General features: G+C 45.3%; 1 protein-coding gene across 2 annotated transcripts; it reads left to right on the plus strand.

Annotated features, from left to right (window-relative positions):
• The first annotated feature begins 1,038 nt into the window (after window positions 1–1,038).
• Window positions 1,039–26,528, plus strand: dnmbp (dynamin binding protein). Of its 2 annotated transcripts, XM_088284605.1 has the most exons (17): window positions 1,039–1,376; window positions 6,610–6,764; window positions 6,965–7,087; window positions 8,267–10,366; window positions 20,484–20,692; window positions 20,780–20,879; window positions 20,986–21,133; window positions 21,958–21,975; window positions 22,386–22,585; window positions 22,734–22,864; window positions 22,971–23,075; window positions 23,150–23,278; window positions 23,369–23,704; window positions 23,777–23,980; window positions 24,084–24,282; window positions 24,584–25,170; window positions 25,739–26,528. In XM_088284605.1, the coding sequence occupies exons 2-17, from the start codon at window positions 6,620–6,622 to the stop codon at window positions 25,922–25,924; spliced, it is 4,920 nt and encodes a 1,639-aa protein (XP_088140731.1). In that variant the 5' UTR covers window positions 1,039–1,376; window positions 6,610–6,619; the 3' UTR covers window positions 25,925–26,528. The 2 variants fall into 2 exon arrangements, with proteins under 2 accessions (XP_088140731.1, XP_088140732.1); XM_088284606.1 differs by lacking the exon at window positions 21,958–21,975.
• Window positions 26,529–26,584: the final 56 nt, after the last annotated feature.

A 26,584-nucleotide genomic window follows, 5' to 3' on the forward strand; every position in this document is an offset into this window, starting at 1 on the left:
TTTTGTGTCACTTCAATCCCTTCCTTTTCCATGTTCACACTTGAGATTGCCCTGAGTTTCCTGTCATTGTTTTTGCACATACAAGATCACATATGGGGAAGCTGTCATGCAGAATCAGCAAAAAAAAATGCACGCAGCCTTTCTCACTTCACAAATAAACACATGGCGATGTGCTCAACTAAGAGAAGGGGGTAAAAATATTACAAAATGACTCCATTTATTTTATGATTAAGAATGTATTCTAAGTAAAACTAATACAGATTCCAAAAGAGAATGATATTTTTCAAAAATCAGTATGATGCAGTGATTGCTATGGGGCGCGACATCTCATGAGGGAAATGAATGAGCTCATCAAAAGGATTAAGTTACTTCCTAACAAGGCATGGACAGCATGAGTAATATGTTGAATGCAGAAATAAATAAAATAATGCAATTATTACATAAGTGCCTTTTTCTAAAAAGATACATTAGTATGATTGTGCATGACTTTAAACAACTACAACATAATTGCACGGTGTATGACAATGTCAACCAAAACAAAAGCATTATTATTATTACCTCCTGCTCTTTTTCTTCTTCCAGGCATCATTGGGGAGCTAGTAACTTTTTAATTATAGTAAAAAAAAAAAGCAAAAATGAAGTAGTAATTGCCGAAATTCAAGCAGCTACTACTTCATAAACATGGTAATAAAATCTAAATTCATAATTTAATTTGCAAAATCTTATTTCACGCAGATATTCTTTTTCTTTAAAATAAGTAAGCTGTTTATTAGCATTAGCATTAAGTAGCATAAGATAACCACATTTAAAAAAATAGATATAATTCAGTTCAGGCAGAAACTTAATAGTGCCTTTAAAGTACATATATAAAGTCGGAAATCATATAAAAGTAAAGTGTTATTCGTCATGAAAAGGATAATATATACAGTACTACACGTGTTTTCGTTCAGGCATTACGTGGGGCCGCTACAACAGCTTGATAGAAAAAGCGCACTTTCCCTTTCATTTCAGTCAGGCACAAAGGTGGGGCACCTAACGGGAGCTCTTTGAAAAAAAATGGGTGGTCTGTTTGTGTGAGTGAAGGCATGGAAAGTAGACACGCAAAAAGGCAAGCTCGCCTTCCAGCACCTCTGACGTCTGACCAGATGACAGCCGATTCGGCTGCGACACATGAAAGACTGCGCCGACATGTTTTTGCCCGAAAAGAATAGCTTTATGATGATTGTTTTCCAGCTATACGCGGCGTAGTCGCTGAAGTTGGCTCGGGGAGGACGCGAGTGCCAACACATCATCGGAGCTGAGGGAAAGTTCACTTACGTGAGTCTACTTGGGGCTTGAAAGTCGTCGTTTGCCGCTGGACTTAAATCACATCACAGGTGAGAATGCATTTCACGCTAATTACCGAAAATGTGAGGGATCTATGCGTATAAGTCTGTAATAACATAACAACAAATCACGTATACGATAAACTGTCAGTCTACATAAGTTTTTCCCAGCCTTAACTTAGCCTATGTACATGTTTGTTTTTGCAAAATGCACTGAAATACTTTACAAAGATTATTTATGTATGTTCTGCCGTCTAGTGGAAGAACATTTGTTGTCACCATATGCTGCTATCATAGATTGAAAATGCATAATTATCATTCCCCATTTGACTAAAACTGGATTATTTCCAGAGGCACATTTACACTGGTTGAGAATAACTACTTTAAATGAGTGATGACCTGGAACAAGACCCAATAATCCGCCTGCTGTCTCTCGCCTGTCACTTGTTGAGCAACTCTGCTCATGGCTCTGCTTGGTGCAGACTTCCCAAGCTCTTGAGATTCTCCACACTGGCAAAAAATGAATATATTTTTCTTTAATCACTATGTTTGTTCGAGGCAGCACGGTAGACGAGTGGTTTGCACGTCTTGCCTCGTCGCTCTGAGGTTCAGGGTTTGAATCTTGGGTCCGCCTGTGCGCAGGTGGCATGTTCTGGGACACTGGCTTCTTCCCACTTTTTCCAAAACCTGCATGTTAATAGAATAGAAACCCTTTGTCATTGTATGGTGTCGCTACAGGTGGTGAAACTCGTAAATGTGATCGAAAGTTTGCCTGAGATCATTTTCATAGGTGTGAATACCTGACAAACCTCTTGTTGTCTGTATGCTGCTCGTGTCTGCAGTTGTCAACTGCGGTGAGGGATGTCGTTCTGCAGTATTTAGTGCCAAGTTTAAATTATTCATTGCCACCAATGGGGTATTATATCAAGCCCTCATCGCCAAAGGAACTAGAGATGCTTGGCTTTAAAGTGCTCGGCTTTAATGTTACATCTTCCAATAAATCCTGCGTGAACGTGTAATTATGTGCATTTTGATACTGTGATTAAAGCCGACAAACGGCCACTTTGTGTTGATTTTAAGTGTTGGTTCTCATCGTGAGGAGAATCAGAGGAACTTTTTTTTGTGTTCTTTGTAGACAGGCTGTGTAAAGATGCAGAATGAATCGAACATGTCAGGCAGCTATGCTGCGCTTATGTAAAGCCATGCGCATTCCTTAACACGATTCATGTGGTGGGAAAAGGTCGTCTTCTTCCCCTCTTATTTGACCAGATAATGTTTTTCAGGAGCTGAAGGGGGGGGGGGGGGGGGTGTGGGCAATCCTCTGACTATATTATTCCCGTAAGTCATAAAGTTGCGGTACCCCCTAATTTTATAGATAATTGATTGGCTTACAATCATGATTAATGTGTTTTATTTTCATGAAATACTGTTAAAAATATCTTGAACATGGCATGATTTTCACTCCTATACAGTGGTGCCTTAAAATACAAGTTCATTCCATCAATCAAAACACTCAAAAATCTCAAATCCTCTTTTCTCATTGCAGCCTTCCCCCAAAAAAGCAACAAAAAATGTATAAAATACCAAAAAACAAATTTATCAACTTTTCCTGACCGTCACGACTCACCGCATTGTGCATGCGGAATGGCGCCGGCAACGAAACTTGCCACCGCAACTCATAGAGCGCTCCTCGAGGACATCATTTCATCATTGGTTTTGCAGAGCATAATTTGCTGTCACCTAAGGGTTGTCATCCGCGTCCTTAAAAATATCTACACGCACGCACACAACTGACACGGCTGGCAGGTGAATGCGGTATCGGTGGCCAGAGTATCGGAGAGTGTTTTTTTTTTTTAAATCACACTCGACTTGAAGTATGCTGCTGACTCATATTAAAACACTGAAGTAGTCCGATTGTCAACTGCTCGATACTGGAGCTCAGTTTTAATGAGGAAAAAATATATTCACAATTTGAAGTCCTTTGATGTGACTAAACTGGGCCTGAACAGTTATAACATTGTGATTTGTCTGTCCTGATGGGAGAAATTGTTTCTCAATCAGAACAATCTCCAATTGCAAAAGAGCTCATATGCAACCTATTAGGGCCTCCGGGATCTTTTAAGGGTGCGGCGTAACCCCGGGCACCCTTTCGGGTCCTCTCAAGGAAAAACCCTCTTTGGCCGTTTCCGAGGCGATGTGAGCCCAGACATCCGAGCTGTTCTCATGTTTATGCAAAGGAGCAGCGCCACTCAGTATGTGTGTGTGTGTGTGTGTGTCATTTATATTCAACACGTGCTTGGGAAAGGACATGGAAAAGAGTAGGCGGAGTGTGCAAGATTCTGGCATTCTCTCGCGGAATGCCCTGACGTTTGCTCACCAAATATGAAAGCTGTGTGTTGGACGGACGGCGCTGCCGACAAAACGCTTTTTCCAATGGACGTCCCAGAGTTTCCTCCCTCGTCCTTGAAGGCTCACTGACACATCCTTTAGCTGTTATTTCCAGCGAGACACTCGACAGAATGAGTCATCATCACAGAAGACATGTTTGGTGCTGTCAATGAATTCTCTATTTGAGCCGTGCATTTTGTACCTGGAACGTACCGAATGCACAATTTAGGTGTCGCCACACCCAACGTTTTAATTTTATAAAATTAGCTTTACGACAAAGTATTAAATGAAAACAGCACAATGACTCACTTTATTTGATTATTTATTTATTTTTGTTTGACTGTTTTGCCGGCATTTGACTCAGCGAGGCGAACGTGTCGTCCAATTGGCCAAGGTCACAAAAGTGCTACATCATCGGATCGAAATGCGCGTTTAATACTCCGGCTTCCGGCAAAGATGTTCTCACTTGATGTGGAGAATGAAACCAAATATTGCATAATGACGCAGATAATTTGCAAAAAATGCGATATATCAAGTTGCTACCACTAAGCAGGTGACACACAGCAGATTTTTCAAGGCCGAGGTAAAAAAAAAAAAAAAAAAAAGCCAATGAAGACCCCACGCCCCCTTCGCTCAACCCACTATCTAACTCTCCACCTCAGCTCGGACGTACTGAAACCCTTTTTTTTTTTTTTTTCAATTAAATATCCAGAACTGTCCGCTGGTGCTGTTGGGCTATTGTACTGAATCCCAGCTGACTCAGCTGTCCGATTAAGCAAGTCAACAGTATCAAAACGTGTCCAGCCCTCTCCAGAGGCTTCTGCCAGTGTTGCCGCACTGAATTGGGGACGAGTGAGGCAGGAGTTGTCTGTCTGCTTTGTTGGCATCGGGTCACTGAAGGATGCCGACCGTCAGCAACGGCCGACTTTGGGCTTGCATTCTCACTACGAGATGGGAATTTGACCAAGTCAAAGCCGTTGAATTGTAATTTTTTATTTTTATTTTTTTGGAGACGACGGTGCTCTCTGTTTTGCCTCAATCGTCACGATTGTCTAAATTTCGCTTATCTGGTATTAGTGCCTCCCTAGTAAAAATGCGATAATGACAACGGCGGTCCCTGAAAGATGGACAGCCGGGTTTTTGTCCAGCTGTCTGCTGTCGTATGTGTGTCAGCTGTTGACGTCACTGTCCGCCAGTGCCACACCGGTCCATTTTAGACGATGAGCAGCACCGGTTGTCAACTATGTTGCAAGACGAGTACACCGCGCTTATGTTTGAATGTGCAAAGTTCATCCCGTTATCGGGTCCTTGTAAACCGTGCGAGAGGAGACACACCTGTACGTCTTGATTTTCTTCAATCCGACCAAAGTGTGCAATTGTTTTGTCTTTGAACCAGGATGATGTTTTTCCTCGATCTTTTTGAAACCCAAACAAAAACTGGCCTCCCATCTGCTACTTTTGGTGAGTCAGACTCATCTGACTTGCTCGGCAAATTTAGTGAAAAAAAGATTCAGTCTTGTTTAACCCTGTGCATCATTTTGTCCTCCAAGATTTGTCTGTGCTTATACTGTCGCAGGACGTAATATTTTGTTGGTCTTCAAAAAAATCTGGCAATATGGAAACTTTGCTTTGAAAACTGGTCGTGGTTCAAATGTGAAGGCCAGAGCTTTTGTGTCTTTTGTGTCTCCTGCTCGTGACATCAAACGACGCACGGCCGCTCAACCATTGGACCCGATCCGTAATATACAACTCAGTGCAGTGCCTGGCTGTCGTCATTTTGCCGAGCCTCGCGTAAAAGTTACCAGGCAACACTGTGACACACTCACCCAGACCCATAAATAACAATAAGGAGCTTGTCTGGCTGCATGCAGATCTGTGGATTAGCCGGCAGAAAGCGGCTGCAGCAGCCCAAGCGGCCTTTTTTTGCACGTCCAGGTGAACACAACCACCGCGTCAATTGGGCAGTTTTTGTCTTTTGGAAAATGAAGTGTGTGAGCAAACGGCGCCGCCTAAATATTCTTGGTCCGTGTCATGGATTTTTTTTCCTTTTTGGCTCTCACCGCTTTGTTTCTTTTTGCCAAACACATTTGGGACGTCAACTCTAAATGTTGCAACTTGCAGTCCGCTCCCTTCCAGGATGATCTGCAAGTCTTGTTCATAACACTCAAAAGATGTTTTAGTTTTGTGCATGCCCAGACTTGCTTATATGATCCTAGCTTCTGGCACGCAACTATTGATGTTCTTTTGATGGGAAGATTAGCAGAAAAATGAGTAATACTAATACAGAAATAAAAGCTTGTACTCATTGCTTGCTCTTTCCACGTTGCTTTGCCTCCCTTGCTTGGGCTTGCATTAGTTAAAAATAAAAAATTGGCCAAACCACATTCCAATTTGAAAGGTGTCATGTGCATGCCAAACCAACAGGTGGCACACTCACAAAATAGTTGAGGAACAGGACATGTGAAACACAAAGGAATTTTATATTATAACTTGATGCTGTTTTTTTTGGGGGGGGGGTATCCATCCACTCGTTAATAATTTTCGTTAACTAATCTAATTTCCTAAGGTTAACCTGACTTCTTGTTAACGCCCCAGTGAGGTTATCACTTAATATCTCCTGAGTCCTGTTCCTCCCGCTCCATCATTCCTAACAGAGGCCTCATTGATTCTTTGGGGAAACTGCATCCCTCTTCTCTCATTTCCCGTCTCTCTCAGCCAGGCCGTCCCCACCTGGAATTAGCCAGTCACTTTGTGCCTTTATAGCTGATGTATTTAAATTGCGCTCGCTATTCATGAGCACCCACCTTGTAGCTTTTCCTCTTTTGTGTTGTTATTCCGTAACGGAGGTGTACTGACGAGATTTTCAAAAATGACATGACCTCCCCTGTCCATTCAGGTTATGAGTGATGGAAGCGGGATCGCTGGTGCGCGCCGTGTTCGAGTTCCTCCCCAGCGTCTCCGAGGAGCTGCCCCTCTTCACCGGCGATGTTATCGAGGTGCTCAGCGTGGTGGATGAGTTCTGGTTGCTCGGCAACAAGGATGGCGTCACCGGTAAGGTGTCGACAGGCACGGACGATTAGCGTAGACAAATCGAGAGAAGATTTCGGTGGTTCAATGGCGACGCCACGAAAGGGGATATTTATACATTAGTCTGTGCGCTTTGAACATTAAGTCGCTTTAAATATGACGAGAATGACTAAGGATCATGAAGAGTAAGGAAGTTGGGTTTTCCCTATATGTGCTGTCTTTAGGTCAGTTTCCCAGCACCTTTGTGGAAGAGGTCACCATTCCCAGCTCCAAGCCTGAAGATCGACTCTACGTGTGCATCAATGATTTCTGCTCCACTCAATCGGGGAGTCTTTCTCTAATGAGAGGTAAGGAATGAAAATTGGAACCATTTGTGTGCCCACTTTTGTGGTTGACTTACGAGTATGATTTGGGTTGGAAAAAAAAAAAAAAAAAGTCCAGTATAAATTGAAATGGTGTGTATTGCCAGTCCGAAAAGGAGTTGGAAGAAGTTAAAACTTTATTGGTCAAATTGTGAAATGATTTCTAATGAATGGTCTTTTCTGACTTGCACCCAGGTAAAGTCATTTGTTTGGTTGTTTTTTTTTTAATCTGGAAAATTAGTTTCAAGTGATTCCTTTAACTGTAAATGGGATGCACACATACCGATTTATTTATTGATTTTTTTAAAATAATGTCAACATCGCAGTATAATCTTTCAGGGACAAATCCGAGAATCGTGCCTCTCTTGACTTTGTCTCAAGCGAAGGAAAATGCAAAAGTTTGGCCTGATTGTCGGTATGTTTGTACCCCCACTTTCGCCTCCTCTGTTGTGTCAGGCTACTTCCCAAACTCGCCACTAGATGTCCTCAGATGCTTAACTGAAATTGTAGTGAACGCACTTGTTGAGCTTTCTGCTTTCTTTTTAGTTTCCCTGAATTAGCAGAATGTCAAGACAATTACTGTGTTTGGGTCTTTTTTGTGTGCGTCATTCTTTTACCAACATGCTCGGGATTAAATGCTTGCAAAGGTCCCTCACGGCGATAGTAGTAGTGGCTGAAACAACAGTCCATTCATATCTACAAATTATAATATAGAATTGCCGAATGTGAGTGTTTTAAATAGACATTTCCTCAAAATAGGAAATCGTCGACACGGGCTGTCTGTGGCGTGTTTATTTCCAGTAAGAATTTCCACGCTCCGGTTGGCTCTGCCCCAGTTCTGCTCGCAGACACAATGGGAGGTGGAGCTGCAGGATCTTTGGAATGTGACCCCCATAACTTCTAGCGAACCAATCATTTTGCAGACCCCCAATATCACACATGGAATGGTTTTATCTTTTCCTTGACCTTCAGTCGCTATTACGGATATGTTTGTTAAATTAAGTGGTTTAAAATGTGGAATCTTGAAAAATCCTGCATGTGTTTATTTACTGCAGAAATTCTAAAGTGCCACAAGTGGTAATCTAATAATAGGTTTGGGTCAAAAAAGGTCTTCATGAACCTCTGTTGTGGATATTAAAATAAGTTTTGTTGTGTGCTCCGTAGGTGATGTGGTAGTTGGAGAGACGGGAGAGTCCATGGACTTTGGAGAATCGTGGCTTCGCGGCTGTAACGCACGGGGGTCCCGTGGTGTCTTCCCCACGTCCTGCGTGAAAGAGCTGAACCTCTCATGTCGCTCCAGGCAGCTATCGGAGCGCTCAGCCCAGGCTCAGGCCTCCGACCTCCCAGCGTACGCCCTCGGCCAAGCCCGGGCGCTCATGAGTCTCCGCGCGCAGCTCAACGAGGAGCTGGACTTCCGTGAGGGGGACTTGATCATCATCACCGGGCTGCCCGAGCCGGGCTGGTTCGAGGGGGAGCTAGACGGCCGCAGGGGCGTCTTCCCAGAGGGGTTTGTGGAGCTCCTGAGTCCGCTTCGATCGCCTCAGGAGCTTGCGCACTCCCAGTATTTAAGCAACGACGGTGACGATGCAGCACAGGCCAGTGAAGAAGATGCCGTAGATGACGTGGAGGTTGAGGAGCAGAAAGAGTCAGTCCAAGAAGATACAGAGGTGGACGGTGTCTATGGCGTGGCGCTGTATGAATTCCGAGCCATGGAGCCCGGTGAGTTGGACTTTGATGTGGGCGACCGCATACGTGTTGTAAACACCATGGAAGATGGTTGGCTGGAGGGGGAACTGAGAGGGCGGCGTGGCATCTTTCCGCATCGTTTTGTCAAAATAGAAGATTCTAGCCTGAAAATGGCGGAGGAAACAAATCATGATGAAGCAGAAAAGGAGAGCTCAAACCCATCATGCCCCAACGGGAATGACCTTAATTTGACCTCTTATGAAGATCATACAATCTGGGACCTGGACTACTTTGATGAGAGGAGCGGGGAGCAGAGATGGCAAAGTAAAAGCAAGGCGATTGCCGATCAAAATGAAAGCAGAAGGCAAAGCGACTCAAGCAGCGGGATTGGTCCTCAAACCCAAAGACCGGTCGGCCCAACATATCAAAGACCACAAAGACCCAAATCGATGCCGCCGGCGAGGCCAGGACTCCCACCTCCGCGGCCGAGCCTGCCCGCACGTAGCCAAATGAACCGGATGAATATAAAACAGAACAACTATACGAACGGAAACGCACGACCGCCACCGAAATTATCTCACAGCCTAACTCTGCCCAGCACGCATTCTGGTTGGTCAAAAGACATCCAAAGCTACCACAGGCCGTCGGGGAACGGTGTCGCCACCTGTAGCCGAAGTGCAACGCTTGGACAAGCGTTGATGAGCCTCGTTGAGAACCATAAACAGAAGAAAAGTATCAGCGATGCCGAGAGCCAATCATGTCGTACCCAGCAGAAGGTGCGCTCGGGCTCGAACGGCTTCATGCCGTCGTCCTTCACCTTGGACGCTTTGCTGACATCAGCCGGTGACTTGGAGGCCAAACTCTCCCAACAGCTTTTTGAGTTTGAGAAAAGCCTAACGTCGCCGTGTAGCGACGCCGGCGCACCCGCCGGCGCTTTAGCGGAGCCCGGCCAGCAATCTCACGTCTCCAGACATTTCTCCATTTTGGGCTACAGCGACGAGAGCGACATCATCCGGGGGTTCTCGCATTCCCCGGGGTCCCACTCTGCTTCCTCCTCGTTGGACAGACGCAGGGCCCTTCGCCCCCCGCCGCCTCGTCCGCAAGTCGTTCGCCCCCAAGCTGCGTCTGCGAGCAGACCGGCCCGCCCTGCTCTTCGTCCGCCTCCACCGACCCCGAGACCCACCGCCACCTCCACCCAAAACAACAACGCCGTCTTCTTTACCCCCGACGAGCCAACTATAAACCTCTTTGATCAAGTAACCGAAGAGCCAGCCGATCTCAACGACCTCGCGGCCACCCCGGAACAGGAACATGAGGTCCAATTCCAGCTGGAAGCCGAGAATGATCAGGAGACGGAGATGGAGCTGGAGAGCCAACGGCAGGAGGACAATTACCAGCTGTTGCTACGGCTACAAGAGGTGGAGAACCACATGGAGGCGTATGCGCACACCGCCGAGGAGCTCCGGGCCATGCTGGAGGAGGAAGAGGAGGAGACGGCCCGCGTGCTGGTCCTGGAGAACCTCGAGTTCTGCAACTACACGCTGGAGACGTTGGCCTTGGAGCAGCAGCAGTTGCAAGGTAACATTTGTGATTTACATAATTGCTTTTCAGATGACAACATATGTTCACTGTCTGCACAAGACCGCTATCAAAAAGATTATTCTCGATGATTCTTCTCCTTTTATGTGTAGACGTACTTGTACTGTAGCTCGTAAGTCTACGATTGGCCGAGTGGCTGCCTCTTTGTTGATTGGCTCCCAAATTCTCATGAGGCAGACCCACGTGTTGTCACATAGGTACCAAATACAATCCTGCTCGGAGTGCGATTCTGGGCCCCTTTTTTACTCCCCACTCTGCCCACTCCTCTCCGGACTGTATAAACGGAATCAATCGAGCGAAGATTCACACTTGCGTCGGTGAGAACAGAACATGGTCCGCTTTGGAAAGGCATCCAAAGTGTGGTTGTGGAGAAACATAACGAGGCCCCCGGCTCACCTCTTTGGACTTTCTGAGGGCAACACAGGTAGGATGGAGATTGCTGATTTTCGATATTTGTAAATGAATGGAAAGCTAACAACTGTTTTTATTTCATACCCAACTCTTTAGTGAATCGGAGTGTATTTTAAAGGCGTGCCAATGTACGACGCTAACTGTCTATGGCAGAAATCTGCTCGAGGGCAAGAAGCCGTTCAAGTGGCCGCCAATAACTCGTCACTGGGCAGGAATTCTCGCACCTTCCTGTTAAAACAATAACAACTAATAATGCCCCCGCCACGTCCGCTTTCATTTGACTATTTACTATGATTTTTACTTGATTATTGAAATAATCGGATTAAAATTTCCAGTTTGAGCTCAGTTTTTGATCAAGCAAGATCTTGTTTTGTGACTGACACAAAGACACACTCCAGGAGTGTTTTTTTCCCCGTACTTGAGCAAGGCGTGTATCAAAACATGACGCTTTGAGAAACAATGGCAGTTTATTGTTGTAACTTCGGTAGAGCTTCGGCGCTGACTGCAGCGCACAGGAGTGGTCACATGCAAACAGGCTGTGATAAATGTTTTTTTTTGGGTTTTTTTTTTTTAATGTGAAACTTTTTACAGCTACATGTGTGTTCAAGCTCTTTGACCTTCACTCTGCTTTAATTCTTTAAACCCCACTATTAACACGCCTTCCCCTCCCTCAACTTCCTTGACACCGACGCCCGATGTATTTAGCGCCGTTCTCAAGGTCTTTTGGCAACACTTTGAGTTGGCAGACACTTTGATACATGATCTTATTACATGGGCATCACTACCCTCTTTTACCACATGTGAGCCCGCTACAACTTCATTTGCATAAGCTAACACCTCCTCAGGAATGCTGTATTACACACACACACACACACAAGCGGTTTCGGTCGTGATTTCGATCTGAAAGCTGAGATGTCTTCGAGTGATAATTAGAACTGTCTTACGCAAGTAGAGGAGGAGAACATTTAAGGAGGAGGATATATTTTTTTTTATACTTTGTGAAACATCCCATAATGAGTGTTGGGGAAGATGTTTATATTGTTTGTAAGAAAAATAATTGCCAGTTTCTTATCGCTATGGTTGAGATTTTTGAAATAGTTTGTAAATTGACCCTGTCCCACGGGTATGCCTCGGTTTCCCTTCTATTTGTTTTGTTTTTGTAGTGGCAGAGAGAGATGAGATTGAGAGCGCAGGGGGAGGGATGTAGAATACCCGAGCTTTATGAATAGGCCTCCGCTTTTTTTTTTTTTCCTCACACAACAAAAGTTTGAGGTCGCCTCTGAGCGTGAGGATTCCACAATAGCTCTTTGTGCATTCTACTTTTTGGTTAAAGCTTTTAGTTGCTTATTTCTTTTTAGGCCAAACTTTGAAACTGAGTGTGTGTACATTGTTGTGAAGCAGCAGCTTAGGCACAAGAAGGTACTCCCCGCCAGTAGCACTTGACGAGCGACCAGGAAATTGCACAACAAAGCAAACAGGATAAAGTGAAGGATGGAGGAAAACCGCGCTTGTCTGCGGTCTTACTGTGGAATTTGTCCCATCAAAGACTTGTCCCCCAGGGACCGTGTTTTTCCTGCAAGTAGCGGTAGTAGCCAATTGAAACAATGGGAGTGGCTACTGGGCTAATCCGCCACTCATGTGACTCGGCTGAATCATTAACCCAATGAGGCTCCTCCTTTCGTCCCCCCCCAATGCCTTCGACAATTCGCTGAGATGACGGCAGGGAGGGGATGATTCAGTTACACTGAGAGCTGGGAGGTGCTTGGCCAAGGCAGTCCTGCTGAGGCCATGCAGAGGAGAGCGAGAAAACAAGTGGGAGATAGTTGCTCAACAAAATGCCTAACAGGTGGAGTCTCCCATGGCGCTTTGTAAAGGAATGCCCGAATCTGGAGCAAAGGACTAAACCTCATTGACGAAAAAACTGCCACAGCGCTGGGTGGTTGATTTAAACAACAAGGTGAGCATGAAGAGCCCGGTGGTTTACGGCAACCCGGTCATGTTTCCTCCTGTGGACTGGAACTTCGCTCCAGAGGCCCCGGTAAGAAGGGGGAAGAGTGTGGAAGAGCTGGGCGATGCTGGCTGGGCGAAGGAACGAGAGCGAGTAGCTCATCTTCAACATTTACAGCAACTCCACCAACTTCAGCTTCAGCAGCAACAGGTCGTATATCCCGGCTATGGAGTCGCGCCTCTGGGCCACCCGCCCCAAGCCATGATGGCACCAATGCCTGGTCACCCAGTTCCTGGTTCTCCAATGCATGCCGGACTGATGCCTGTGCAGAGAGGCCCGATCGCTGTCGGACCGGTGCCGCCTCCTGTGCATGTGGCCGCGCCGTGGCCTGTCCAATGGGAAAACCAAGGCAACCAAACAAGCTGGGACTACGATGAAGAACAGAAGTCACGAGGGCAGAACGTTTACTACCATCCAGGTTCTCAGGACGGTCACCTCGATGTGAGGATATCAGAATGGAAAGGCAAACATTGTTTCTACCAAGGACCAGAGAATTACGATCAGGACTACGTCCAAGTGCCTCAAGAAAAGGACAGCAGGAGCCACGGAGGCTACGCCAAATTGGATGAGGATAGAAGACGAGACCATAGAGGGCGAGACAGCCAACGTAACGCTCACGGGTATGGCCACCGGGGTCACAGAGAATTAGACGAGTATGATTATAAGGAAAAATACAAGTACAGGGATGGTTATGACCGGAGAAAGCATGACCGCTATGACGACAGAGAATATTATGAAGAGAGGAGACGTCGTAAACATGATCTCAAGGACCACGACAGGTACAATGAATATGACGACGCTCGCAGGGACGACCACCGAGATGTCGATCGTTATTATGATCAAGACCGGGACTATTATGACTCTACAGACAGTAAACACTTTCGGGGAAAAGACCACTATCGAGAGGAGGACCGTTACAGGGAGCGAAAATACAAAGACAGCTACTATGATCGGCGTTCCGAGGATGAATATGAGCGCAGAGGACATAGTAACAAAGACAAGGAAGTCTGCGACCGAAGAAGTGACGAATACTACGCCAATCGACAAAGGGGTCAGTATGACTCTGAATTGGATGAACGCAGCAGTGATAAACAGAGGGAGCGCTACTATCGCTACAAAGAAGACGACGATGACAGGAGAGATGAGCACCACGACCGCAGACGGCGGGACGACTCCGGAAAGGAGCACTATGAACGCCAGCACTCCTACAGTTACGAGAATGAACGCACTCACAACTGGACTGAAACGGAACCCTACGAATCCCGCGATGGACGTTCCCACCACAAACCCAGAGACAAATATCGAGATTTGCGTTCCTTATCTGTGGATTCGTGTCACGAGGAATACCCCAAAAGACAACACAAGACACATTGTGAGGAATGGGTCGAACAGCAAAACAAGAAGTTGGCGCTCATGCGAATGCGCTCGTTCGAGGATCCCATCGCATACGGCCGCGGCGAGGAGCAGGAAAAAGGATACGAATCACGCACCGGGAACGCCGGTCCGAAACGTGGTCGGAAGCCTGTTTACGTGGGATCTCTCGATCGCAATAGCTTCTGCAGGAAGACGGCTCCCAGCTCCCTGAGAAAGTCACCCTTCGCCACCAACAGGAAGCCGAACCAAGGTAAATACGAGGATGCGATCATGTGACTGACGGTGTCGTTCAAAGGTTTGTCACATCATTTAAAGCAAGGGTGGGCAAACTTTTTGATTTAAAACATTAACAAGCTTTATTTATTTAATTTTTTTCAAGTTCAGCGGGCCGGATTAAAACGTTTGACGGGCCGCTTGTGGCCCCCGGGCCGCAGTTTTCCCACCCCTGGTCTGACCTAATCAGAACAACACAAGGACCTGATTAAAAGCAACACTTTGATTCGTTCACACCGCTGCAGACTGAAGACATAGAAGATAAAACCAGGAGATGACGCCAACCCCCGTTCCTTAATCACGTGTCCTCCAACCAGTGCCTGAGGTTTCAAACACAAAGATTATCGTTCTTTACATCAAGATGTCTTTTCATGAACCTGAGGTGTATTTGTGTCCACATAAGCATTAGCCATCCCACAGGAAGAGAGCAATTTCTGTGCACGGACCTGCGGAACTAGTTTTGCCGCGTCTTGGGTTTTGTTATTGTCCCTGGAGGTAGCGATCGTATTTGCCGACGAACTCTTCACACGTAACGAGTCTGTTGAGTTCAAGCATTGCATCAAAAGCTGCTCGACCTTTTATCTTAAGAACGGGAAACTTGGAATACTGACACCAATTCTATCTTACTCATTTGCATGTGATCTTGGGGCAAACGGAAAATTCTAAAAAAGAGAGCCGAACTCTGGCTTTGATTGTATTGTGTCTGAGAAGAAGCAGGTGGCGCCCCCCCCCCCTCCCCCAAGACCCCTCCCCCCAGTCACCTAGACACACGTGCACGGCCGCACACACAGTCCGTGCGGTGGCGGCTCTATTAATCCCTAGCGTCAGCATGGTGAGTGGATGGCGGGGGTCTGTCTGGTGCCAGGCACTGGCTGGAGCTACTCCTGACTCCTTTGCTCTCAAGACTGATACTGTGTGTGTGAGTGTGTGTGTGGGGGTGTGTGTGCGCTTGTTGTGAGAGGTGACGCCATTTTTCAAAAACACTCACATGCACGCTTACTGGCTTGTCATCCTTTAATCCTGTTAGAGTGTTTCAGCCCTGTCAGGAGTTTGTATTTGATTGCATCTGACCGTCCCGTTGCAATGCTTATCGGGTTTCAAGTGTGTTTCGGTGACTTTGAGGTGATGACCGGGCGACATTTATTGACTTTGAGGTGATGACCGGGCGACATTTATTTTTTTTTGCTGTTTTTTCAACATGGTTAGAAGACTTTTATAGTGCTATTTCAGTTCAAGGTGCAGCTATGGCTGATGTGAAGAATAGATGACCGGAGTGGTGCAGATTTGCTTATAGTGGATATAAAAAGTCTGCACACCCCTTTTAACAGGTTTTGTGAAAATTGTATTCCTAAACCAGTACAAATCAATTTTTAGGTATACAAATATAAGTAGCAGAAATAAATGTGTTTGAACAAGTGTGCACACCCTAACTGGGATGTGGCTGTGAGGTTGAACTTTTTGGCCAGAAGTCATGCCTTGTTGCAGTTTGAAGGACTTAATAAAGCGCAAAAGAAATCAGGAAAAATCTCACTAGAGCATCTGAAAGTGTTTTAGGCTTTAATCAGAGTCGTGAATGTTGGCAAGTGGCAAGTGTGTGCTGACTCAATTTCACGCGAGCTTGAATGTAATTGCTTCTTACTGAACACAACGCAGTTAGAAGAGGGTGTGCACACTTGTGCAACCACATTATTTCAGTTGTTTATTCAGTTGTTTATCCAATTTGAATTCAGTTGACCTCTTCTGACTATAGCTAACATAAACAGAAAACGATTTGTAATTAATTACCTTTGTCTCTTTTAAATCACAAAAAGCTAGCAGGGGTGTGTAAACTTTTACTATTTGCCTTGGACACAAACAAGGCGTTAAATTGTGAGTATGAAAATGGTCACTCAGACTTTAGTGTCTGCGGCCATTGTGTCATGCTGCTATGATTGAGCGGCATATGCTGTGTTGTCCTCGCTAATCCGTGAACAATCCCTGCCATTGGTTGTCGGGCTGGATGGGCCCGGGCAACTGAGAGGGAGGGGGGGTCGTCGGCTGGGCCCTGGGGGGGTGTTAATTAAGCGAGCAAGTCGTGGGACCATATTTCAAGTTGTAGCACAACATCGTTCCAAAGTCTTGGCACACCCGCTGGTAAGCATGTTGTCGGTCCAAAAGGCAGCGTGAGTCAGTGCACTTGTGTGACGCTTGTGACAGTTTTCACTTTGACATGCTTGCAACAGGATTTAATAACGGTATCGGTTAAGAGTTCCAAGTCATACCCGCTTTGCTTTCTCACGAAATTGCTGTACAGAGAATGAAAGGTCAAAGTTTTCTGTCCTCTGACAATATTTCACCTATTTTTTTTTTTCCAACCATTTCCATTTGGCTCCTCCCCTGTGTTCATAGTTTTCAAAATCTGCCTCCAGGCGTCCACTCCACACGTGTCTCACGTGGCAGTTTTATTTTCCTTTCTTCCACACGGTCCACATGTGAAAACAAGACGGCAGGATATGGATTTTAAGCAGAGATCCATCAAAATACGGTGCCGGTATTGAAAAACAGTGATGTACCTGCAGACGGAAGTGTGGGAAAAATGAAAGCGTCTCTCTTCGACCAGGTCAAATTCGGTCCTTCATATCTTCATGTTCGAGTATGAAACCAAATTTTGTGCGTTATGCTTAAAATGAGTGAATTTTCCACGCCAATTGTTGGCTAAGATTTTTTTTTTCCAAATTTATTTATTGAAAAATAGTTGCGGTAAAGCCCGAAGAGGTGAGCTGGTTCCTCAAGAGGAGCAACCCAAAATGTCAAACTGCAACCAGCAGCAGCTGCGTTTGTTTGCACGTAGCGCCGCTGACGGAACAAAGGTGACTGTGAAATTCTACCACAACCCTTTAACATTTGACCCTCGAGAGATAAGCGCGATGTGGTATGTATGAGCTTCCCTCTGCGCAAGCTCATTAGATGACAACCAAGGATGCAAACAGTTCAAAGGTGTGAAGTATTTTCTGTCACACATTTTGTAATTTTTATTTTTTCAAAGCATTTTTAATTATTTTATTTTTGATGAACTAAAATAGCCTTGACGAAAGAAGGAAAAAAAAAAGTGTCGTAGTTCATTCCGGTACATTCAGGCCTAATTGCAAGTTCTAACTCGCGTGAGTTTCCATGAAGCTCCTCTCATGTATTATCATGTTCTAACTAAACAACAACAAAAAAGGTGGATGTGATTGCTGGAAGCAAAGCGCTCCCTTTACTGCTCTCCCAAAAAGTTTGGCTTGATCTGAGCTGGCCCCTCGCTCCCTCCTGCTGGCCTGGTTGCCGTGGCGACTGTGCATTCTCGCGTGGGCATCAGAAGCAAACACTCACATGCTTTTGATTTTGCCTCGCAACTTTCATTTTTTTATTGTCCTATTCTTTTTAATAAAAACGAAAAAGCCACCTTAAAGTGCATCCATTTTTAAATCTCGTATTCTGAAGTAACTATTTGGGGTTTCATGAGGAGTTTTGGCATATCAATCTGAGGTGCAGCATGTCAGGTGTTTGTGAAAACATGAAATGGGTCCTCCTAAGACCCGGACTGGATTCTTTTCATCAATCCCGTCTCTCACCACATAATATGAGCATGCATTATGCAGATATGATCACATTCATTTAAAAAAAAATGCAGCCTTAAAACAGGAAAAAAAAAAGTTTAAAAAAAAAACCCAACTTGCAGTAAATGTGATCCACTTCCAGCTTTTATCATCGGCCAGAGTGGTCATCCTCTCTGGTGTGCAATCATGGTGGCTTGCAATCCTTTCTCATGGTAATTGGAGCTGTGGAAGGGCGATTCCACACATTGGACGGGCGGCCGTGTGACAATGGACTATTTGAAAACGGCTGGTGCTGTTTGAACGACTGGAAGTGTGCATGAGAAGGAAAAGCGGGGTTGGAGGCGTGGTGGGTGCTTGTTTTGTTGGATGGAAGAGGGCTGGAGAAAGTTGCTTGCAGCAGGTGGGTGAAGCTTTCTCGCATCTCGTTCCCCTCTCGTGACCTCAAGGCTGTGTTTAATTAGTGTTAAAAGTTGCCATTTGAGGTTTAATTACTTTCCAAATGATTTTTAGAACTTTTTTTTTTACAAAATTGCACTGGTAACAGAATTGAACCTGTCCATCAAATCAAGGAGGGTGTTTTAGTCCTAAAAAAATGTTTTTGTAAGCAGCAAACCATTGTAAATTTTTTTTACAATTTTAATTTTCAATTGAGTGATTTTTCAGCGTACCACTAGAGGGAGCAGCGCACTTTCAGTCTCACTGGTTTAATATAAAAAAAAAATACATTAAAATTTAAAAATTAAAATTAAAAAAAATAATTAAAAATTAAGAAATTAAATGGAAATTTTTTTTTTTTAAATGGTTGAAAATACTTCATCTGTTGTGTTTTTCAAATTTTCCTCTCGCTTGTATACACACTTAACACCAAAAGCCAAAGAAAATATAATAAAATCTGAATCACGTTCTAATTGTCAACCTTCAAGTTTTTTACTCATAATTTAAATTGTCGAAACAAAGTTCTAAACTCACATTTAGATGGAGCTTGTGTTTTGGATGGCAGGTGTTCTTAATGTAGTGGCTGGTCTTCCCTGTCTCTGGTATTTTGTGTCTGGAAGTATTTTAGGAAGCTGTCCTATTTCTTCTGCAAATGACTGCATTGTGCAAATGCAAATACGTGTGTCAGACCCTTTTGATTCCACATGGCGGAGCAAATAAAAGTGTCACTTGATGAAAGTGGGTCAGCTCCAAACGTGATGCGGCCGTGCCCGCCGCTGATCAAACGTGGGAATGAGCCGATTGATTCTTTTGTTTTGTGACTCTTTTGTGCCTCGTTGTCCGACTTACACAAAATGCTTTCACATTGGGGACGCTTGGCTTGGAGCACTTGTGGACGGATGGCGCCGGGCGGAGAAAAGCTCTCCTGAGCTGAGCTTTAGCTAAATCATGTGAAGGTGGAACGGTGATGAGGTCAGGTCGCAAAGGAGACAAAAAAAAGCAGGTGACCCCAGGGAGTCAAATTTACTATTTTGCACTTGAGACATTTTAACCTAAACATATATTAGGTTTATTAATGGAATTGTGTCAAGTCTGATCTGTTAAATTTTTTTGTGTCATTTATGGATATGTCGTTGGTCACACAGCATCCCATTTTGTGGCGTCATACAAAAATAATTTACTGTGTTAGCAGCATGGCTTTGCGGCGGGGGATAAGCGGCGTTAACGTCATTAGCGCGACAGCATCTGTTGGTGGTGATGTCACCCTCATCTGTCAAACGCAGGCACTGTTCAATCGACATCCGAAGTGAGGGGTTCTCAATTTTTTTTTTTTTTTTTTTTGTGCTCGTAGCGTGACGAAAAATGGCCTGCGAGACAGTCATATGTCAAGGTTCCACTGTATTGATGTACATTTACTCATTCACTGCCATTGACGGATAAACACGTCAAAAATCTTTTTTTTTTTTTTTTTTTCAACTGGAAGTGAATGAGATAAGACATGAATTTTTTTTTTATTTTGCTGAACGCAAAGTCAAACCTCAAGGAACCCCGCTGGTCCAACTGAGATGACGATCAGCCCTCTATTGTTGACACAACATGGTAATGATCCTTCCGGATTGGTCTATTTCGGTCCCATCACTGCGGGCGCTACTATCTCCCCTCCCTTCTGCTTTCTTGGGCTCCCTCCGAGCCACCAAATCGCCGCTGGCTGTCACAGGACATTGTGCACACACACAAAAAGCCAGAGTCCACTCCGCTTTTGGGGCCCATTCATGAAAAGCAGTGGCGCGTGAACCGGGCTCTCCCTGTGGACCTTGGCACCCTGAGAAATGTGGCCCTGATAGATTGAAATCAGAAACATAAATCAAACGAGGCAGACTAGGGGAGGAGTCGTCGGACGGATTTGTTTTTTGGCTGGCATTTTGATGAACAGATAATGGAGCAACACAGAAAGAAAAAAAGCAGAAAATGTTTTAACTTTTTCATGCAATGCCGCTAAATTTTTCGATCTCCTCAGAGATGACGCAGCTTTCGTCGCAACCCAAACCTGCGAAGCCCATCTCAGCCAGCGATGCCACGCCCACCGCCGACGCCGAGGACCCCGATGTGAGGATGCTGGAGAAGCGTTCCAAGGTGATCGAGGAGCTACTTCAGACGGAGAAGGACTACATCAAGGACCTGCAAATGTGCGTGGTGGAGATCATCGAGCCTCTGCAGACGAAGCAGGTAACGAGACGCGTCAGCCTGGAACGAGACTCGGTGGTCTAGGATGAAAGTGTTTTCATTTGTCCATGATGTCGTTTTTGTTAAAAGGTGAAGAACGTGGACTTTGACGGGCTTTTCGGCAATATCAACTCTGTGATCGATCTGTCGCAACAGTTGTTTGAAAAACTGGAGGAAACTGACTCCATTGGTAAGCCGCAAAAAAAAAAATCCATCGCAGTTGGCCCTTGAAGGAAGAAATTTGAAATTGCGTTTTTTTAGCCACGCTCAAATCTTTGTGTCATGTGACTCCCCAGGAAAGGTCTTCCTCGACTTTAAAGCCGAGCTGGAGGCGGTGTACAACGTCTATTGTCAGAACCACGACGAGGCCATCTCGCTGCTCGAAAGCTACGAGAAAGACGAAAACATCCAGCGTCACGTGTTGGAATGTCTGGAGAGGCTGAGGTAAGGAAAAAAAAACGGTCAAAGCAGCCAAAATGTGCGTGTGTGCATGCTGGTTGAAGAGCATGAAACTACCAAGAGTGGCCACTAAAATGGAATTGAATTTTTTTCTAAATGTGTATGGTGGGGTGGGTGAAGTGGCAATCAAATAACCCCAAAATTGGAAAGATTTTTACATTCGTCTCAATCGTTGTTGAAAAAATAGGCCTAACTAATGAATGAATAATTTAACTCTGAAAAGCTAGACTTTGGCGTTTCCTCTCAATCATTGATCAAATCACACCAACGGGTTTATTGATAAGTTTATTTGATTTTGGACTATGAGTCAAACCACAAAAGTGGATCAACAAACTTCCTGTAAAGACGCCTTCCAACTTTTCCACTTGGCTTTTGTTGGTTGTCAGAGCCAAAGCTCAAAGTCGGCCAGTTAAGGAATGTGCCCTACCTCGTTGCACCTGTTTCGCCCGCAGTGACGCTCATACTTGAGTTGACACGACTAGTTGAGAAATAGACGTAGGGTTGGTTTCCAACCGGAAGGGCGCCGCTTCTACTTAGACAAATTATCAACAAAAATGCCGCTTTTCTGTAAAGCCATAAGAACAGCTCATATCCTTTGTAAATAATTAAGAAAGGTTAAAAGAAATTGTATAAAATACAATGAGTAGGAATAACTGCTGTAAACAACGAGCTCACTTTGCTATACAGTAAAAAAAAAAAAAAAAAATGTCAACAACCACCCTCATTGGGTTTCAATCCAGATCTGAATGTCTGCAAAACGTAAGCTCATGAATCCTGTTATCTCTTCTCGCCCCCTCCTCACTCCACAGGGCCATATATCGAGAGTGGTAAGTCTCCACAAAGAGTGTTGCTCTGAGCATGTCAATCATCCTGATTGCTAACACCCTTTGATTGAACCTGCGTGTGTGTCGTCTGTGTGTGTCTCATTCCCCCTCCTCGGGTTGACGTTGTTGTCATTTTTGCATGCGGACGTTGAATGAGACGGCTCGGTCCCGCTTCTATGTGGCATAATCTGGGAACGGGGAAACTAACGCCATCATGTGGACTAAAAACGGCAGAACAATAACAAGACGCAGCTTTGGTGTTTGAGCTCTTTTGTCCTGTTGATGGTGTTAGACAAATTATTTTGTGTTGGTTCATTGTTTCCTTTGCCCCCATCTGATGATGAGCCACGCGACTGCTTTCCTGTCAACAATTTGCTGGTGCTCATCCATTTCTCTTCTTTTGCGTTCTCCAGGGGGAAAACAAATTACATCAACTTGGGTTCGTTCCTCATCAAGCCGGTGCAGCGGATCATGCGCTACCCGCTGCTCCTTATGGAGCTGTTGGGGGCCACGCCCGAGAGCCACCACGACCATCCGCAGCTCACGCAGGCGCTGCAGGCTGTCAAGGAAATTAACGTGAACATCAACGAGTATAAGCGACGGAAGGATCTCGGTGAGAATTTTTTATTTATTTGTAAAATGGGATCCCCCCCCCCGGATTCATATCAGCCAAGTAAAAAAAATGTATCTTTGACGTCTTTAGCCGTCAATGGCAGTAAATGAGATAACAGTTGTTCTCCCTTCCCTCTTGCCCCCCCTAGTGGTGAAGTACAGGAAGGGCGACGAGGACACGTTCATGGAAAAAATCTCCAAACTGAGCATGCATTCCATCATCAAGAAATCCAACCGTGTCAGCAGTCACATCAAGCACCTGACAGGAATTGCACCCCAGGTACAAACAATGCTTCCCACGGGTGCTTGAGATTCTTAACGCTGCTTGAGTTTCGCTGTCGAGTGTGGGAACTCGGCGAGGCTAAACTTCCTCCGTCTTTTCTCAGATTAAAGACGAAGCGTTTGACGAGGCTGAAAAGCGGTTCCGGCTGCAGGAAAGACTCATCAAATCTTTCATCCGGGATATTTCCTTGTACCTGCAGCATATCAGGGTAATTATATTTTGCCGTGGTTCTCCAAATATGTGCAGGTTGTAAGATTTCTGACGGTCTTGGATAATGTGCAGGAATCGGCATCGGTGAAGGTGCTAGCGGCCATTAGCTTCTGCGACATCTACACGGAGCGAAGTATCCCCGACCCGGAACGCTTCCAGAGAGCCCACCGCTGCATCAGCGACAAAGAGTTCACTGAATTTGTAAGTCCAGTTTAGATTTAGATTTAGATTTCTGAACACCGGAGTTTGTTAGCACAGGCACTATTCTCATTCTCCTTTTTGGTTGAGCAGAAGGAGCGCACTGAAACTTTGGTCATCAACCCGCTGACCCAGCTGCTCCTCATGTTCGCCGGGCCTCACAAGCTGGTCCAGAAGCGTTTCGACAAGCTGCTGGACTACGACAATTGCAAGGAACGCGCCGAGCGCCTCAAGGACCGCCGGGTTCAAGACGAGCTGCAGGTGGCGCGCAGCAACTACGAGGCGCTCAACGCCCAACTTTTGGACGAGCTCCCAAAGTTCCACGGCGCCGCCGAGGAGCTCTTCACCGGCTGCGTGAAAGCTTTCGCTCAAGCCCAGAAAGACTTCATGAGGACGACCCTCGGAGAGCTGAAACCTCTACTTCAAGTGGTGAGTACAATTTGGTCGGGTTGCTATCCGTGATTTCTGGCCTTCAAAATAATTTTCTCTGGATTTTCTCAGTTTTCTCGCAAGGTCGGCACTGAAGGGAACTTGGTGGCCCAGTTCCAAGAAGAATACGGTCACGTTCTTCAGCTTCTGCAGAGCTTCAGCTTCTGCCCTGAAAACCTGCCCCCCGCCACCACCACCGCCACAACCACGGCAACCATTACCCCCAACAAGAAAACCCTGGAGAAGCAGAGCTCAAAAAAGCAAGTCCAAGGACCTGTAAGTTCAACAATTCCCTCATCCACCCCTGAACTTGATTTTGCTCCAGCATTCCAAAAGTCCTCCCTGTAATCAGAACCTAAAATTCTTCTCCTCCGACCAGCCCAACTGCATCTCGCAGACGGATCAGCATCGAGCCAACCTGATGACGCGCTACGGTCCCGAGAACCTCTTCCAGGCTGAGAGGAACTTCAATGCAGCCCAGGATCTGGATGTGTCCATCCTGGAGGGGGACCTGGTGGGCATCATCAAGCAGCAAGACCCGATGGGTAGCAACAATCGCTGGCTGATTGATAACGGCGGTAGGTCGGACCGGAGAAGTTTTGGCGAGGGTGGCTTTTTACCGCCGTACTACAATAAAGTGTAATTGCACATTTACTCCAGTAGTTGGCAGTGGTGTTGCTAGGGGGGGGCATAACAGAAAATAATTGAGAAGCACTGAGTTAAAGTCAAGGCAATCGGATTTTCCCGGGTGTTTGAAAATATTTCACCTTTAATCCAAAAGGCAGCTTCAGATCGATGGTCACATGAGCACGAGGCAGATTTTGAAATATTTGAAAACTTGTGAACAGCATTGTAACCTTTCCGTTTCTTGATCCGCAGTCACTAAGGGTTTCGTGTACAGCTCCTTCCTCAAGCCGTACAACCCACGCAGGAGCCAGTCGGACGTGTCCATCGAGAGCCAATCGTCCAACGAGTCGGGCTACGGCGGCTCTTCGCCCGTTTTCTCGCGCCAGAACAGCAACAGCACGCTGACCTTCAACCAGGAAGCGGCCCTTGTGAGCTTCTCCACGACGCAACCCCAAAGCCACTCGTCTCCGCACCCGTCTCTCGACTCGGCTCCGTCTCGCGGGCTTCAGCCCGACTCGGCCAGCCAGAGTGACTCCTCGCCACGGAACCCGTCTAAACGCAAAGAGTTCGCCGAGCGCCGCACCGTCTCAGGTCACAGGAACGTTGAGTCTTCCTACAAGCACTCAGGCCGCCACAGGGACCCATACGATGGCAGTCACGCCAGCCCGAGTGACCAGTCGGAGACGGACTCTTATTCTTCGCACAGAAACGGCTCGCAGCAGAGACACGATGACAAAGCTTACCAGTGGAGGAACGGTGTCCATAAGAAGTCAGCCTTCTCGCTAGATGACTTCAGCGAGCCCGAATCGGAGCAGGATGCCGAGTTGGACAGACACCAGGTGAGGATTACGTTTCGGGTGGCATGATGGGTTTGTGCCCTCTGAAAAACTCACCTATTTGCATATTTTGTTCATTTATAATTTAGATTATTTTTAACAATAAAATAATAACATGAGTAAATATATTAGAATGTGTTGCTTCCAATTATACTAACATATATTAGCAAAAATAATTTTAGATAAAATAACTCAGCCAATTATTATAAAAATTGTCCCAAAAAATTAAAAAAAATAAAATTTGTGATTGAATTTTTTTTATCTCATTCAGTACCGCAAATATATTTTTTGATCCATTTTATATATTTTTTTTATTTATTGCATTTTTGTGCAATTAAAAGAAAATATTAGTAATAAAAAATATTTGGGTGAAATAATGGGTCAGTTATATTATTTTTTTTCCCGTATCCAAGTTTTAAAAATCAAATCTGGCATCTAGAATGACATTTTTCTAATGCAAGGAAAAAAATAATGACTTCAATACCAAAATGAAAATGCACGCTGTATCACTAGCTATAGGCAACATATTCTCATATCAATAAAAAAATAATCATGAAATTGTGTTTTTCAGATCTACTTCGCCCTGTACTCCTTCAGCGCTCGTTGCGCCAACGAACTGAGCATTTCCGCCAACCAGCGTCTGCGCATACTGGAGTTCCAGGACATGAACGGCAACGCCGAGTGGTGGCTTGGCGAGGCTGGCGGGCGACGAGGCTACGTGCCTTCCAACTACATCCGGAAGTCCGAGTACACTTGAGCGCTTGTAACACGGCGGCGGTGAGACTGTTTACATGTGTGCAACACAACCACAAACAAGCCGATTATTTTTGGAGTGACTGACTTTTGCTCCTTGCGTCATATGCCTATATTTATAGAGGTTTTTTTGTACTTTCTATTGAACCCTGTGAAGTAATGATAATACATTGAGTATTAAAGAAAATAGCACATCGGGAAGCTTAAAACGAGTCGATTAAATTTATTTTTTTTTTGGCCCGACCACTGTGTTCATTGCACTTTCTCCAAATGGCTTCATATGAATTGTGTGGCTATGACAAACTGTACGCAACAATCAAAAAAGTGTGAGGCACTTACAAGTGAGGTTGCAGTTTGAGGAGAGTATGGCGTGTTGTGTGATTTTAAAGCAGCACTCCTTGACTTCTGTCTTGTAGAGGCCTACTTTTTTTTTTTTTAACCTGGACTGACACTGTGAAATGAAGACAAATAAAGAAAAAGAAAGCAGATGTAATGAAAGGTTCAATAAGGAGAGCATATTTGCTCCCTGTGTATATACTGTATGTAATGCTGTATATGGAATATCTGCGCGAGATCTCACCTTTTTCATTAAAACCATGTGAAAAATACTGTTTTGATTTATTCTATTTATTTTACACAGTCTAACCATTGATTGGCATTGAGG

Source organism: Idiotropiscis lumnitzeri, chromosome 20 (genome assembly GCF_059441095.1).
Source record: "Idiotropiscis lumnitzeri isolate Australia: NSW breed Sydney's pygmy pipehorse chromosome 20, RoL_Ilum_1.0, whole genome shotgun sequence".
In the NCBI taxonomy this organism is placed as follows: Eukaryota; Metazoa; Chordata; class Actinopteri; order Syngnathiformes; family Syngnathidae; genus Idiotropiscis; species Idiotropiscis lumnitzeri.

Excerpts from the sequence above, each read along its gene's own strand:
- dnmbp (XM_088284605.1), top strand. The coding sequence starts at position 6,620 with ATGGAAGCGGGATCGCTGGTGCGCGCCGTGTTCGAGTTCCTCCCCAGC. Across the intron at positions 23,981-24,083 it reads AAAAGCAAGTCCAAGGACCT|CCCAACTGCATCTCGCAGAC; the intron begins GTAAGTTCAACA and ends TCCTCCGACCAG. Across the intron at positions 25,171-25,738 it reads CCGAGTTGGACAGACACCAG|ATCTACTTCGCCCTGTACTC; the intron begins GTGAGGATTACG and ends TGTGTTTTTCAG.